Here is a 15,523-nt window from a genome sequence, read left to right as displayed (position 1 = left end):
ATAATAACGATTATTATTGTATATCGTGGTGCATTGAAATTTATCATATACGTACGTTTATTTTTCTTATAATAGTAATAATGAAATCTATCGTAACGGTGAAATAAATTAATATCACGATTGTCAGATATGTAAATGCAAAAATAATTTTGCAGCTTTTAAAAACGTAATTTCATCGACTTCAAATTAAGGAGATTAGGAAAATCAGAAAATATACGCCGTAAATATGATTTATTATCAAGTAAAACTAATATTAGCAAAAATATATGCGTATTATTTGGTATATTAAATTTATCAGTACATTCGACAATAAATGTTATGAATGTAACAATAATCGCAAAACTGGCTCCGGCGAATGTAAAACGTAGGTACGAGTATTTTGTCGTACATAAGTACATTCCTAAAATAAGACCCTTGTACCCTCGTTATTTCCACGAATATGTACAATCTCCTACATAATTTATATTTCAGGGTTAACCGACTTAAAATATATAATTCGTATGTAAAATTAATGTGATTTGCTACTCGGTAACAAATGACTATCGATGGTACGTTGCGCTCATGAAAAGAACTACATGAAAGCGCAGGTAAGAATAAAAAATAATACTGCAATAGGAAAAATGACATATACTTCCATCCGTGGATGACAAACCGAGAGAAGTAAACCATCATTATCTATTACATATTCTATATCATCCTTGGTTGGTATTTCAACGATCACCCGGTCCGAGGATAGAAAATTCACTGTAAAGGAACATTTGGTTTGATTCATACAAGACTTCGTTACATTTTCGTATTGAAGAAGAGGTTTATAAATGTCGAACACCGCGTGTATGTCGTTCGATACAATATCATTGTCACTGTAAAATATATAATAATAATAACCGGTCTCTACGATATTCTGGATTGTTTGCATATGTTTCCCGTTAAGCAGGTAAGAGACATTGGTGCACTGTTTAGAAGGTGCAAATTCTTGCGCTATTAAAATCGAGCCACCGTAACATTTGAATAGGCCATTCTCAAAGCTGGACACGGAAGAGACATCGTTGGCATTTGTTACGTTCGTAACAGCATTCCCACCGTGTTTAACACCTTCATCGAGTAGAAACGGTGGTTTAATAAGATCCTGACTCCTTTTGACTTTTTTATTCAACTTTGTATTCTCCGTCTCTGTTTCGTTTCTAATATTATTTACAATATGCTCCTGTAAAGGGAGTTTCGCGTGATTTTCTTTCTTTTCTCCCACTGTTTTTGGATACTGTTTCTTTTTGGAATGTCTCAACTTTTTTGTACTGTACACTGCATCTTCTTGAGATAATCCTGTAGGCTGACCACGCGTTTTTGTACTTTCAAGGAAATCCTGCAACATTCTTTGACGAATCTCTTTGTTAGACAATGTACTGTTTCTCATATGTTTGTGAGAATTATTGAGATCTTCGTTATTAACGTCTGACTGATTATCCCGTGGAAATACGTTTTCCATATTTCTTAATAAACCATTAACTTTGGGGATAGTTTTCTGAAACGTAGGTTCTCTAGTGTTTGATGTGAATATCACTTTAACTTGTTGCTCTGCTTTCGGTAAAAATATATCTTCTACAATTTGCTCTTCGTAATTGTGTTCCAGCATACCACATGTTCGTAAATTACGCTCTCCTTTGACAAGTAATATCGAAGCTCCTTCGAATCTAGAAGAATATTCAGTGTCTGTTAAAAAACAAATATTTTATAACAGCGTATGATAGTAATAAATTAAATTTCAACTTATACCTTGAACAAACGGAAAGTGCTACACTTGCTCCTTGCAAAAGATAAAATCCCCAGTATTCTAAAGTGTCATCCGGTATGGTCATGCTTTTCTTCAGACGTATGTGTTTTCTATACGAAGTTATTTCTGGTTTTTGTGACACTTGAAATGCATTAAAGCTCCTATTCATTTGTATAGTATGTTCCTATAAACATGATAACAATGTTAATGTAATATAAAAGTATTAACATAATAAAGAAGATACACGCATAACTGATACAATTAAACGTTTTTACCGAACAAAATATTGTAGAAACTCCGTCTGTGATTTCCAGGATACCAGATTCGGTTACAGTATATGCAACATTAGCATAGAAATTGTGTCGCAGATACAAAGGTATTACAAGAAGTATAATTGGTAATATTGTTGTTAACACACAGAAAACTAATATTCTTCTGATACCCTGCATATTTCTCTGCAATCAAACAATGAAATATGAAATATTACTAAGTAATCAATTATTAATGCGATTACATATTCAACTTACTTTTTGTTTCGGCCAAATCTATATGAAGAACTATAAACATTCTCTGAAACAAAATACAACTAATGATTATGTTAAATAAGAAAAACTGTTTACATCAGAATTACATTACTAAAAATTAAAAAAAGAAAAATTAAATATGAAGTAACAAACTTTCATACTCCGCGATAAAATAATTAGCGAACGTAGATAAGCTCGTCATGTGTTTTAAATACGTTTGTAGCATGAAAAGTAATCAAACAAATGATTTAGTTAAAAATTATACATCTGAAGGTATACACAGAATACAATTATTACCGCAACATTAATTTATTTCCTAATAGATCGTTATATTGATTCAACGTGAAAGTTAAATTAAAAATATAACAATAACTTTTATAATAAATAACGATATTTAACGACAAGAGAGGTTAGAGATTTTACAATGATAAAAAAAGTGAAAACCGAAGTGCGACTGTGTGTGCACACCCGCGGAATTTAATCTTAAAAACATGCTTGCAACAATATCAGACAGTGATAACAGAAATCGTGTCCTTCTTTTCGAAATAATAAAAAAAAAACTTGATGCAAATAAGAAATGAAAGGAAATAAAAGAATCATGAAGGAAATAGGATTTCAATGTTTTATCACATTTTATCATCAATTGTGTTTGCTTTGAATGGGAAATTTTGTAAAAAGGAACAAAAATAGTTCCAATAAAATATTACGAATAATAATAATAAATCATTTTCAAAATCTAATTCTAATGCATTCTAACCTTATTGAGATCGCGTTAAGACAATTTTCATCTGTTACAGAAATGTGTCTAATGGCATTGATATTTCATCCATGAACCATCGTTTCTACCAATCAGTTGATCTAAACGTTTCTTAATAGATTTACTTAAATCCTGAAAGTATTCCGGATCTGCCCTTAAATCATCCCATTCGCGCATTACATGATCTACAAGCGCATTCCGCGACTTTATAGAATTTTTAGATGGCAAGTTGATAACAATCCGTGCCCATACATTTCCTATTGCAAAACATGTATCTCAGGATGTTTTGCAAACCATTGCCATTGCAAAACATGTATCTCAGGATGTTTTGCAAACCATTGGCATACCGGAGCAGAAGTGTGCACAGCATTATTGTCTTAAACTAGTCTTATCACTGGCAAATCCTCCTTGGAATACATCTTTCTAACACTGGGCACAAGAACATTATCTAAAAGATCAATGTATTCGGAAGAACCCATACAAGGTGATACTTCCACTAGTTCACCAGGCCCGTGTGCAGATATCCAGCCCCATAAAGCACACGTGACACTACCATTGTCACTGTGCGGGGTTACACATTCTTCATTCTATTCAGGTTTCCAGACATGGAACGAGCAGTCCGTCGACGAAGCAAATACTTTTTCGTCCGTGAAAATAGTACAATCCCATTCAGACTGTGTCGTAGGTAGCTGCTCCAATGTGAAGCCAACACGCGCCTCGTGACGACGTTGTCGCAACAATACCTTACTTCCAAGCTGACGACAGTGAAAGCCAGCTTCTCTTAAACGATTCCGCATTGTACGGTCGCATACTGACAATTCCAAATTTGCGAGTACATTGCACGCATTCTGAAAACGATTGCTTTCTATTTCCTTGACTATAGTACGATCCTCTTCGGCGGTGGTTGCACGGGGTCTGCATTCATATCCAGAATTCCTTTCTCACCTAAGGTTTGATACCGCTGTATACATCTCCATACGGTTGTACGCGAGTATTTCGTTATTTGTATAATATCCGTTATAGGTGTGTTTCTCTTCCATAAAGACACAATCTCTTCTTTTCTTAATGCTACGCTTTCTTTAGCCATCATGCTTGTTAGGATGCTTCCCTACGGCTAAACGCAACAGTTCCAGTTTTTAATTTGTATGATGGATGTGTTAGGTAGAACAGGGAGCAATAGATGTTACATCCATTAATAGCTTGAGGACTTGTTAAATCATTATCGACCGCTACCTCTTTGATCAGTTATACTTACGGTAAAATCTATATTTAATTTGTATTCCGGTTAAATGTAAGATTAAATCACAGGCGAGCGAATGACAAACCAATCTCGTGTAACGCATTTCTGTACATTCCATTCCGGCACTCTGTGTTCGACGTTACCGACAACCACAGATTTAAATATTGTTAGGAGGAATAGAATATGTACCGTGTATACTTTGTTTGCGTTACGTGAGCCTAAAATAATTTAATTATAGTACTTTATTATAGCAAAGAAATTATAGTACTAGAAAGAGTTAGAAAAAAAGCAGTTACGCGAATCCAACAAATATATAATAATATATATTCTGTAACAATTATATTTATTTTTACAATGGATAGAGGTTGAAACATCTATATCTTGCAATTAGTTCTATAGAATATTGTATAAACGAATTCCCCAATACTACAGTGTTTGGAAATAACTATGGGTATACATACTATTCAGAGGTTCTCAGTTAAATTAAGCTTTGCTGTTGCTTGATAATATCCATTACTGCTAATTGTATGGCGTTGTGATATATGAATCTGTTTTAATACAGTTTCCCCAAAAGAAGTATTTTCATGAGCCTAAAAATGAATATATTTTAAAACAATATTTCTATTCCTCACAACTCGAATAAATAAGTTATATTTACTTTTAGTATATCCGACACATCAAATGTTTTAATAGTTTCATTTTCTCCCGTGTCTTCTTTATCAATTAGCTTAAATTTTGAATTCATAAGAGTTACGTGCAATTTAACATTTTCTCTTTCCTGTTCCAATAGACCTGAACAACGCGATTATTGTTATAAAATATTTATCAATATTTTGTGGTAAAAAAAAGTAACATGTATTCTTTTTTACCTATGTTAGCGTAATAATTGACCATTTTGTCGCATATTTCTTGCAAAGCGTTGTTCGCGTCTATTACTTTTGCGTATAGAATCCGTGTTTCAGTGGGATCATCATTCATTATTTCAATTCCTTGTAAGCATATAGGAATCTGACCATATTTTTTAATTGCAGGTCTATGTTTGTTTCATGAAAATCATTATTATGAAACAATTTTTTTAAGTTATATAATAATCGAAATTGTTCCTAATATTAATGCGTTTTACATACTTTATGATATGTTCTTTACAGTAATCAAGGGCTTTAATAGCTTGTTCCCTTTCTACGTCGTCGAATAATTTTAATATCCCAATGGTAAGATGCAGTTTACTGGGTGTCTGAAAAATTCTTTCGTCTATACCTTTAGACACTTTTCCCAAGTTTGTGAGCACACTGTTCTTGAACATATTAAATTTCATTATTATATGACCTTCGTTTAAAGGTATAGACAAGAAATGCGTAGAGTGCTGCCTCTTCCTTGTTACTGCTATCAATAAATCTATTCTACGACGAGCTGTTACTATTCCTTTACGATCGCATCCGATTATCACTATAAACCGACAATTACACAATACATACTATAAAAAATAAAGTCCTATCCCACAAGTAATTTAATGGGGATTGTAGATTATAATTGAATAACCACAAAATATCAAAAACATATTTACCAACATCACCGTCCTGACCCATTTTTGGGATTTGTATAGTTGTTCTAGTTTCAATCTCTAATCTCTTACGTACCGAATGTTTAGATCCAATTATAAATGGGAAAAATGATCTAAAATATTGTAGCTACGTTAAGATTGGCATGTTAATATTTTGTAGGATAAAACATGTAAAATTATTTTTACTTTGCTACGTGGAAAGTATGTTTATATTTTCTTGATTGATACGGTGTAATTTCAATGTCACTATCATTAAATTCCTCCTCGTCTTCAATGTCAAGGTTATTATCCTCCATATAAGGAGAAACGTACTCGTTTGAATCTCCTTTTCCTAAAAATCTGTAACATCGATCTTCCACCCAAATTAAGTCTGGTTTGAGAACATTCATTGCTCAAAATGAAAAAGAATATTTTACAAATATATTTTACACAGAAGAAGCACGCAAACTTTGAACACGAGGATTCCCCGACGACTATATTGTGCTTGGAATATGAAACCATGAGAGTGGTACGCGTATGTATATATGTTGCTTATTATTAGTTATCAGCGCCACCAACGATTTGAAATACATTTTAATTATGGTAAGATAAACAGTTCTTAATTACTAAAATTTCATTTCAGACAATAAATACCCTAATCCGTTGGATAACTGTCTCGTAACAACTTCAACTGTGATGTATCCAAATTTCTATTCCGATTTCATTTCAACCGAAAAATTTGCTTCGTTTCATACGGTTGCACGTTTAAAAAATATTCATTATATTAGATTCAGTAATTTAATTGATACAGAATCATATTTGAATAATAAATAAAAATTCGAGAGTAAACATAGATTTCTGTTTATTTAAAATCGTACATTGCTTTCGGTTTAAAAATCATGCATCACAGAATCAATTTTTGTACCATGTAGAAGAAATTTTTAAGAATATAATAAGTAATTTTATGAATGCAATATTTATCGTTTTCTGTTTCATATTTTTATCATTTTAGTATATATATACATATATGTATATACATATACGTGAAAAAATTTAGCAATTGAAACTTACTTTTATGAAACAGTTGAGAATTCTTTTACAATACATACTATTTACAATATTCGAGAATTCAATATGATATTTAACAATACAAACAATACAATATAGGTTCAATATAATTTCCTTCGATAAACAAGAGAATGTAATGTAAAGAATAATGACCAATACCTAAATTAACTATGCGAGATGTATATACACAATAGCAAGACGTAAAATGCAATACTTTGTTATTAAAAAAAAAAAAAGGAAAAAAAAGAAAGAAAGATTATCAGACGTATTGTTCCGTACTAAATAAAAATGATCATGTTTATACATTGAATGCGTACAGTTCGAAATTTAATTAATCCCTTAATGGCTAAATTATCAGAATGTTTCTGAAGCATGTACAAATTTACCTATATTACAATAATAATAATTACAAATATATCTACATATGGGCATTAGTTTCCATATATTTCTACTAGATATATTACAATGTTCAAGGTAAAAGATTCATGTAATAAATAACAATTTCACATTATAAGTTACATAATTAGTCGTCGTCTGTACTTTTCTGGTATACTGCACCGAATTTACTCATATACTTACGTACAAAATCTTTAGCTTTATGTTTAACGTTCTCGTTGCATTGTAACTCGTCGACGCTCTTACAATGCTTTAACTCTTTAGCAAGTACAAAATGTGTAAGCTGAAATCAACGGAACAACGTTTACGATCAAAACTAAAACTTCCAATATGTATACCACGTGAAAAAATAAACATTTGAATCGCTCGAACGTACCTTTCTCGCGAGATGTTTAAAATCCTCGGTATTGGTTATTCTACCTTGTTTGCAGTCGTTCTTTCTGTACGGGTTCAGAAAATGTACCATCACGTTCGCCATGTTTATCCTAAAGGTGTCTTTGATCTTTCTTTCGGACATCGTCGACAGATCCGTCGAGGGTGACTGCAATTTATTTAAGCCGTGACGCGAATGCGACTTCGATTTGTTGCTACGCCGATGTCTCCGTATCTTGTCGACGTGCTCCTTGAATTTAGCCCTCTCCTTCTGACGGCGTAACTTCTCCTTGATCCCTTTGTGCGTTTTGTGATCTATACGATCCTCTTCTCTACGCGGCTGTAAGATGTAACATGTAATAGTAACTACGAGAAAAATTCCTCATGGAAAAAGGAATAGAAAAGAACGCAAAGCTAGGAGATCTAAAGAAAAAGGAAGAACGGTAAACGTACACTGATGATCCTCTCTTGAACCAACCCTTCCCGTCTCTTCTTGCCTTCGGGGAAGGCCCCTGTGTTCCCAGCTACGTTGTGAACGGTGACCTTTTTAGACGTATTATGCTTGGAACCATTCAACGATTTCTCCATCAAAGTATTATTCAATTCCAGCTCTTCGGGCTTCTGATCCTCGACGTTGTCGTCCTCGATATCCTCGTCGTCCTCGTTCGACGAGCTGGAGTCCTCGCTGGACTCCGAAGACGAGGAGGAGTCCGGCTGCACTCCGATGTGATCCGGCGGCGGAGGCAACCATTGCGACACTCGTTCCTTCACGTGATAGTAGTATGTCCTGCCTCTAGCGTCGGTGGCACTTTTCCATTTAGGCGGTAGATCTATGGCAGGTATTTCCGGCTGCGGTGACTTGAACGATTTCGCGGAGAACTGCTGCTGATCCGATTGCTTCTCGATGTGCTCGTAAAGGGGCTGAGTTTGAATGGTTACCGGTGGCGTTCCACTATGGACTAAGCTATTGGACAACGGCAATTGACTCTCCGGATATTGCTGGTGACAATGAGGTAGCAACGAGTACGCTGTTGTGGTTTGATTGAACACAGGAGTTTGGCTTAACGTGTACACCACTGGCGGCACACCGGAAGGTATGCTGTTCGTCATGCCAGGCGATATTTCAGAAGAGATCGACGGCTGGAGGACATGCGAATTTTGCGGTGGTATCGTCGACTGAGAATGCCCGGACACCGACTGAGGACCGCCTACGTAGACCGGGGTGCATTGCTGACTTATCTCTCCCTCTGCGATCACAAGTTGCATTTAGTTCAGTGAACGTATCACGGATAATGATCCGTTGCTAGTAACGACACTGGTCCACATGATTTTTCTCAAGAAAGGTTTCCATTCAGCAAGCACAAGAAACACCATTGAGATCACGTTTATGCTCTCGTTTTTTAAGTTGAATCATTCAAAGCGAAAGAAAGTTAAATTTTGTAGACCAGTGCGCGACAGAAGACATAAGAATAATATACCTTGAGTAGGATAATGCTGCCACTGGCCAAGCGATGGATTGTAAAACACAGGGTACCCTGTTTGAGGATCCACCATAGCAGTTGTATGAGGATCTATGCCTAACGCTAAACATCTGTTCTCGTGATCTTGCCACGATTCTTGTTGTTGACGACGTTGCCGTTCTTCCTCCTCCTTGGCGACCTTCATGGCGAACAATTGTCTGCGTTCGTACTTTGTCATTCGCGGGATAGGAACTAGGCTGCTTCTTTCTTCCACTCTTTTGTCTTTCGTCCGAGTGTACTCGGACTCTGGAGATTCTCGTCCTCGTCTTCGGTCGCTGCGCTTCTCCGATTCGTTTCTGCCGTATCTGTCGGACCTGTGTCTACAAAATATCGATACACTTTTTTTTTCATTTGATTAATTACTTTCTTTCAACAATTTCCTTCTCCGTTCATACCTGTCGTACGACGTCCCCCTTTTCTCCTCCTTCTCTAACTCTTCTCTGTACCCGCGATCTACAAGTGAAATTTCAGTTGAAAGTCATTTGAATTATACATATACACGTACGGGGATTTAACGAATCATTCGATGACATTACCGGCCTCTCTTTCGTGCTCTTTCATTTGCTCGATTCTCTCTTTCTTAGGTATTCGGAAAACCTCCTTCAGGTTCGACCACTCGGCCAGAAGGTTTAAAGCTAGGTCAGGAATAAGATTTTGATCCGCGCCGTCCGACTTCACGTCGTTGATCGCTATACAATTCTCCATATTACTATCGTTCTTCTCTATGTCGGTCAACTGATAGGAACTTTTTTTTTCATTCGCCTCGTAACCGATCTGCAATTCCTCGAGCCCTAATTTTGATTTTCCTTGGTCGTCCTCCGGGGAGTCCCCGTTCGGTGAGAAATACAATCGTTTCGACCATTTCTCTACCACGTTGTAGATCTTGCTGTCCATCAGCATCGTCTTATTAGGAATCGGAAGCGTGTTCAGAGTCTTCAGAACTTCTAATCGGAACTGTTGCGCTTCCTCGGAGTCGTTTGTCGAGATGTCCATCACGTAACTCCAAATTAAACGTAAACCATGATAGTCCAGAAATAATCTTCTACACGGCTGCTCTCCGCTTTGTATGAGACGAAGTAGACGGGTCCTGTGCTCTAATTCTCTGCTACGCACCATCAGCCTGCTTAACGTCAACGTGTGAGCTCTGTTCTTCAAACCGCCCGAGCACAGCTTATCTATTTCCTCTTCCAACTGAAACGAACCGCGTGCATTAACGTCCAATGGAAAATACGTTAACCCTTATCACTCCAACCGGCAGACTCATTGCCAAATACGTCCAGACAGAATTCCATAAGATACGCATCAATTAATTTCTTATATTTACATCTATCCAACATTCAAAATTTCTTTGAAGCAACTGGCAATCGTTCTACGATACTTTTGGTAGTAACAAGGGTTAAAGGTTTTTACGAATCATCGTAAAGTTACATCTTCATCTTCCATGTAGTCAGTCTGTTTCTTTTCTCCCTTCTTCTTCCTCATGTCCTTCTCGCGTTTCTCTTTCTTTTCGGTTTTCTCCTTTTCTTCCTCGGGCGTTTCGCCGATCCAACCACGGCAATTGGGAGCCTCGCAGTAACATTTCTGCGCCTCCTTACTGATTTACCAACGAAATGGAATTTTCGTATTTTCAAGTAAGATCGGAATTATCAGAATGAATTATTATTATTCTTAATGTACAGTGTACGTACCCGTAACGTTGGAAGTGGTAATCGAACGTGATCTCTTCGCCGGCGGCTATAAATTTCTTATTAAAAAATCCTATTCTCAATTCACCGTTCACCGTCCACTACAGAAACATCACAAACATTTATATACATATGTAAAAATTTACCGATACTTCTTAATTGTGTTCGTGCATGCACTTACTTTCTGCGTCTCGGAATTCGGGTCGCAACTGTGATTTATAAATCGAGAAACATTCCCTTTCATGGTGGCGTCGATAATTTGATCGGACTTTAACGCCATGAAATAATAATGTTTGTTCTTGTCTTTCGAATACTCTTTTGCTCTACGTCGGAAATCTTTTGGATCAACAACTTCACCTACATATTCCATTATAAATTCCCCCCTAATAATTAATAGATACAAATTGAATTCATCGACATAACAAACTATTAGATATTTTCCATATTAATTGTAACATCAAGAGAATATACTCACGCCGACAGATCGACCATGGCGCGTAACCCGAAACCCTTTTTCTCTGTTCTGAATACCTCGCATTTCGCGTATTCACAGTTCTGAAATCGTTTGTTCGTGCACCGATCGCTGACCACGCATCTGGGTCCACTGGAATTCGTGTAACGCATTAAACACGTTGCCTGTGTTATACATTATATTTCAAGAATAATTGAAATGTGTTTATTTAATCGGACCAGTACCATTCTATCATGAGAAGTCTATTAAGACAATCTTCTCCGCAGCCCAACTCTCCCCTTTCGATCTCCTCTTCGGTTAAAAAGCAGTCGCACACCATACGCTTGGTTTCCTTATTGGTATACCTGGAAAACGTCATTACCGTACAGATCATCAACGTTTCTTAAACGTGCCACCGGCGACGTCCTCCTCTTTCGTTTACCTTTCGGTTAAATATAAATTCTCGTGTAAATATTCGAACTGGCTCAATCTCTCCTCCATTTCTCTATCTTCTAATTCAGGAACCATGGACAACGAGATCTTTGCGCCTATAGTTTTCGGAATTTGCACGGCAACAGTGTTAGCTACTACCAACGGTTCCTTTGTCTGTTCTATTTCTACGTTGTATTGAATATTTGTCGTTAGCAACGTAGAACTTGATCCAGGATCCAAAGAACTAACGTCTATTATAGAGCCGGGTGCGGATTTGAACATTAACGGCCCAGATTCAGTGGCATTTAGAGGTAAAGTGCCGAATGTAGGGCAGATCGCTGCCGATGTGGATCCGAATCCTGTACTCGACCCACCCATTTCTAATTCGCTAGATCTTCGCCAACGAGACTTCACTTTAACAGGCTTGCAGGAGTCCGAATCGTAGCCGGTAGTGTTGCAAGTTGTTGTCAACGGTGTCAACGAGTCGAATGTGTTCGCAGTTTTGCTGACGTTATTCTCTTTGTCCGATTGCGGTTCCGGCGGATTCTCTACTTTTATCTCTTGGGCAGTTGAAGTAACGTTATTAGATAACTTTTCTCGCTCTTGCTGAGTACTCGATTTTGATACATCTATGTTAGGTTTCGTGACTAAACCACGTCCACGAGATCTGAAAAGCAACAGTGAAATAACTGCCCACAAAACAAACGGCGAATACATCTGACATGGAAATGAATAAGAACAAACGCTAAGGACAAACATAGTTTTTTACGTGTTTATAAATATTATATGTACCTCTGTTTCATTAATCCGATCGATCTGATTCTACTGCTCCTCCTGACTCCGGAACTGTTCGATCCACTTTCTGAACCTGTTGTATCCGTACTACCGCTTCGACTTCTGAACTCAACTTTTTTATCGATATCGTTAGAACCGCTGTTACATTTTGTTTCGAACTCTGTTAGTTTACAATTGTTCAGAGATAACAGTGTGTCGTTACTGTTATCGCTGCTACTAGATAATTTGGAATCTTCGCCATCGATTTTATTATCCGTTTCGCTGTCGCCATATAGTAATTCGTTAGCCTGTTGGGATTGTATGTTTTTCCGCTGATTTCCAATCTTTTTGTCTTGTATAACTTTTGATTTTAACGAAGATTGATTGGCGGATTCCGTTTTATCATACAGGGCAGTGGATTTGCTTGGTTCTATTAGATTTTTGTTAATGTTATCGGGCAGAGAAACGAAACTGTTAGGATGATGCAGCTGTTCTATTTTATCCAATATCGATGAACTACTTTCATCGTCGATACTCATGGGAATCTCTTTTTCTGTAACACTAGCGATCTGTAGCGGAGATGTTATATTTTCTGTACTAGATAAATCGTTCACTAACTTCTGTATTTCCTTCGAAGATTCGCTAATTTGCATATCCGCTAATTTATTATCTATTCTGCAAAACGCATCATCTTTACAGAGAATTTCTTCTGACTCGTTTATACACGCATTTCTATTTGCGTGCAAGTCTTTTTGATCGTTGGATGCTTCCTTATCATGAATATATAACTTTTCTAAATTACATGATTTAACATTCGCATCGCTAGAAGTCATTGGCACATCTATACACAATGCTGATATGGAATTTTCCGCGTCGTCTCTGTTCAAGTTACATATATTCTTTTGCATAGCGCAGTATTCGGTGTCAGATGTGTTTTTTGAATTAGATGTATTTACGACCATGGACTCTGTACCATCTTCATTCTGTATCACAGTATATTCCACAAAATTTTTCCTCTTCAATGGAGAATTGCTTACTAATAATACTTCTTTCACTATCATATCGTCCTCTTGCCTCAAATTATAATTATCATCTTTAACATCTTCTTTAACTTCCATCTCTTCGCAAATTATGGTTTCTTCTATCACATCTTCTGACCATATTTCAAGTTCGGTAGAATCAGCTTCCATCACCTCATCCTTATTCGGATTGCCAACGACTACTTGTTGGACATCCTCTGGACTAAGTTTTTCGGAAGGATCAATTATAGTATCTATTCCATCTTGACTATCACTTTCACTAGTATCCTTTTTATATTGCGACGTTGAATATTCACCTTCTTCGTTAATTACAAGTATATTACTATTAGGGACATTCTTATGTTTGTTGTGTTTCCTTAAAGAATTTTGATTCTTTTTAGGAAGCGGCTGATTTTGGTCATCTCCAGTACCTTTGCTATCTTCTGCATCGTTTGAGTAAGATATTTGTAAAATATCTCCATTAATCTTCTTTTCTTCTAATTGCTTTTTAGCTATTTGTCTACTGGATTTTCGGACAGGTACATATTTAACAGACGACTTCACTGATGCTTTCATTTCAGTTTTGCGCCTACGTGCCATTTTGATTCCATAAATATCTTTAGTCTGTAATATTTAAAAAAAAAAATAATACCTTTCTTTACCGATAAATTCTAAGTGTAATATATAAACCTGAACTAGTCCATAAGAATAATAATGCAAGACTTGTCCAATATATAAATGTATGTATGAATAAACATATATAAAAATATATACAAATGTTAATTATCCTTAAAACTAATATGTCTCAATGAATGGCCAATATGTGTTGCAATTTTAAGAAATTAGAATTAAAAGCAAATATAACTAAAAATAAAAATTACATTATTTGTTTCCTGAAACATATATCGAACAGTACCAAAAAAAAAATATGAACTTATTGATCAATAAATTTATTAATTATGCACATTTAATCATTTATATAAAGTTAATGAAATAATAGTTACAACTGTAATATATTTTAATATGATTTTATCAAAGCAATGAGGAGAAATAAACTTTGTATGTATCGTATTATAAAATGCATTACTTACTGTTTTCAAAGAATTTATAAATGACTATTCGAAAATCAAAATACATTCCTAATGATACAATGGATATGATCAGATACTAATTGGCAATGAACAGAACTTTGTAACTTACAATTTAGTTGCTGAAACTTAATGTTTCCGCAATGTGTGTAGCAATATTGTACGTACCGATACGCGTGTACTAATAATAAACAGTTAGCATTCTTTTCTCGAAATGCATGCTTCGATACAATTAGATGAAATTAAGTACTGTAACAGGCGATATTAACGGATACTTACCATATGCCTTTAAAACGATGTCTTGTAAGTTAATGATGATCATTGTTTAAGATGTTTCATATAGATTCTCTAATGAACACTTTTTTTTCTAGATCTCAGTCTCCCTGAGGAAGTATAAATACAATGGGCTCGCTCTAAATCATCGCAACAACGATTAAATCAATTAGAAACAGTGAACTTTTAGCGTTATTAGACAATTTTGGCGCCCCAATAACGTAGGATTATCCATTACACACTGATGGAGGTTTTTCGCCAATATAGATATCCCTTTCAGTCTTGGCTATTTCACTTTCCGTTCGTTACTCTCGACAGAAACGATCCGAGATTCCGATTGCAATGAATATTTCTGAAATCAACTCACAGATTTGTTTAAGCAAACGTTAATCATCTGAACGCAGCGCATCACAGAGAAGTGCAAAGGATGCGTGATACTTGAATGATAAAGTGTGTATCTCACCGCGTAAGTAGTTGCCTCTGAACATTGCTTGTTGTGCCATGAAGTGGCTATATATGACACAAGGCTGACTCTTTAATAATTTCACTAGACTTCCCTTTTACCACTAGAATGGAAATTTCAGGCATTTCCTTTTCAACGGAATCTCTGAAATCT

General features: G+C 35.9%; 3 protein-coding genes across 8 annotated transcripts; all 3 read right to left on the bottom strand.

Moving 5' to 3' along the window:
* Window positions 1-214: 214 nt before the first annotated feature.
* On the bottom strand, window positions 215-4,473 carry LOC116425808 (uncharacterized). Of its 4 annotated transcripts, XM_031973972.2 has the most exons (6): window positions 4,305-4,473; window positions 3,050-4,163; window positions 2,296-2,338; window positions 2,044-2,223; window positions 1,771-1,952; window positions 215-1,688 (listed from the first exon to the last, which is right to left on the bottom strand). In XM_031973972.2, the coding sequence occupies exons 4-6, from the start codon at window positions 2,215-2,217 to the stop codon at window positions 572-574; spliced, it is 1,473 nt and encodes a 490-aa protein (XP_031829832.1). In that variant the 5' UTR covers window positions 2,218-2,223; window positions 2,296-2,338; window positions 3,050-4,163; window positions 4,305-4,473; the 3' UTR covers window positions 215-571. The 4 variants fall into 4 exon arrangements, with proteins under 4 accessions (XP_031829832.1, XP_031829831.1, XP_031829833.1 ...); XM_031973971.2 differs by lacking the exons at window positions 3,050-4,163; window positions 4,305-4,473 and adding an exon at window positions 2,590-3,040; XM_031973973.2 differs by lacking the exons at window positions 3,050-4,163; window positions 4,305-4,473 and adding an exon at window positions 2,454-2,579.
* A 124-nt stretch (window positions 4,474-4,597) lies between these two features.
* Window positions 4,598-6,373, bottom strand: LOC116425811 (activating signal cointegrator 1 complex subunit 1). Its single transcript, XM_031973977.2, has 6 exons — window positions 6,037-6,373; window positions 5,854-5,963; window positions 5,417-5,735; window positions 5,159-5,322; window positions 4,948-5,081; window positions 4,598-4,879 (listed from the first exon to the last, which is right to left on the bottom strand). Exons 1-6 carry the CDS (start codon window positions 6,237-6,239, stop codon window positions 4,754-4,756), a joined length of 1,056 nt encoding a protein of 351 aa, XP_031829837.1. The 5' UTR covers window positions 6,240-6,373; the 3' UTR covers window positions 4,598-4,753.
* Window positions 6,374-7,107: 734 nt separating this feature from the next.
* Window positions 7,108-15,519, bottom strand: Set2 (SET domain containing 2). 3 transcript variants are annotated; one of them, XM_031973892.2, is made up of 15 exons: window positions 15,371-15,519; window positions 14,914-15,259; window positions 12,546-14,170; window positions 11,764-12,420; window positions 11,567-11,686; window positions 11,346-11,474; window positions 11,052-11,253; window positions 10,874-10,971; window positions 10,614-10,779; window positions 9,722-10,376; window positions 9,581-9,638; window positions 9,144-9,523; window positions 8,119-8,912; window positions 7,670-8,005; window positions 7,108-7,576 (listed from the first exon to the last, which is right to left on the bottom strand). In XM_031973892.2, exons 2-15 carry the CDS (start codon window positions 14,914-14,916, stop codon window positions 7,421-7,423), a joined length of 5,379 nt encoding a protein of 1,792 aa, XP_031829752.1. In that variant the 5' UTR covers window positions 14,917-15,259; window positions 15,371-15,519; the 3' UTR covers window positions 7,108-7,420. The 3 variants fall into 3 exon arrangements, with proteins under 3 accessions (XP_031829752.1, XP_031829753.1, XP_031829754.1); XM_031973893.2 differs by having other exon boundaries at window positions 9,144-9,505; XM_031973894.2 differs by having other exon boundaries at window positions 9,144-9,499.
* Between the last annotated feature and the right edge of the window lie 4 nt (window positions 15,520-15,523).

This window comes from Nomia melanderi, chromosome 2 (genome assembly GCF_051020985.1).
Source record: "Nomia melanderi isolate GNS246 chromosome 2, iyNomMela1, whole genome shotgun sequence".
Lineage (NCBI taxonomy): Eukaryota > Metazoa > Arthropoda > Insecta > Hymenoptera > Halictidae > Nomia > Nomia melanderi.
Note: the sequence above shows the minus strand (reverse complement) of the source record. Positions and strands in the feature narration are given on the sequence as shown.

What these genes read in the sequence shown, in the direction of transcription:
- Set2 (XM_031973892.2), bottom strand. An exon ending in ACTACATGGAAGATGAAGAT is followed by an intron (nt 10,377 to 10,613) that starts GTAACTTTACGA and finishes GGTTCGTTTCAG; the next exon opens with TTGGAAGAGGAAATAGATAA. An exon ending in AGGGGGACGTCGTACGACAG is followed by an intron (nt 9,524 to 9,580) that starts GTATGAACGGAG and finishes TGAAAAAAAAAG; the next exon opens with TGTATCGATATTTTGTAGAC.
- LOC116425811 (XM_031973977.2), bottom strand. Translation starts at nt 6,239, where the DNA reads ATGAATGTTCTCAAACCAGACTTAATTTGGGTGGAAGATCGATGTTAC. An exon ending in CAATTATTACGCTAACATAG is followed by an intron (nt 5,082 to 5,158) that starts GTAAAAAAGAAT and finishes CGCGTTGTTCAG; the next exon opens with GTCTATTGGAACAGGAAAGA. An exon ending in ATGTGTCGGATATACTAAAA is followed by an intron (nt 4,880 to 4,947) that starts GTAAATATAACT and finishes ATTCATTTTTAG; the next exon opens with GCTCATGAAAATACTTCTTT.
- LOC116425808 (XM_031973972.2), bottom strand. Translation starts at nt 2,217, where the DNA reads ATGCAGGGTATCAGAAGAATATTAGTTTTCTGTGTGTTAACAACAATA. An exon ending in TTTCTACAATATTTTGTTCG is followed by an intron (nt 1,953 to 2,043) that starts GTAAAAACGTTT and finishes TCATGTTTATAG; the next exon opens with GAACATACTATACAAATGAA. An exon ending in GCACTTTCCGTTTGTTCAAG is followed by an intron (nt 1,689 to 1,770) that starts GTATAAGTTGAA and finishes ATATTCTTCTAG; the next exon opens with ATTCGAAGGAGCTTCGATAT.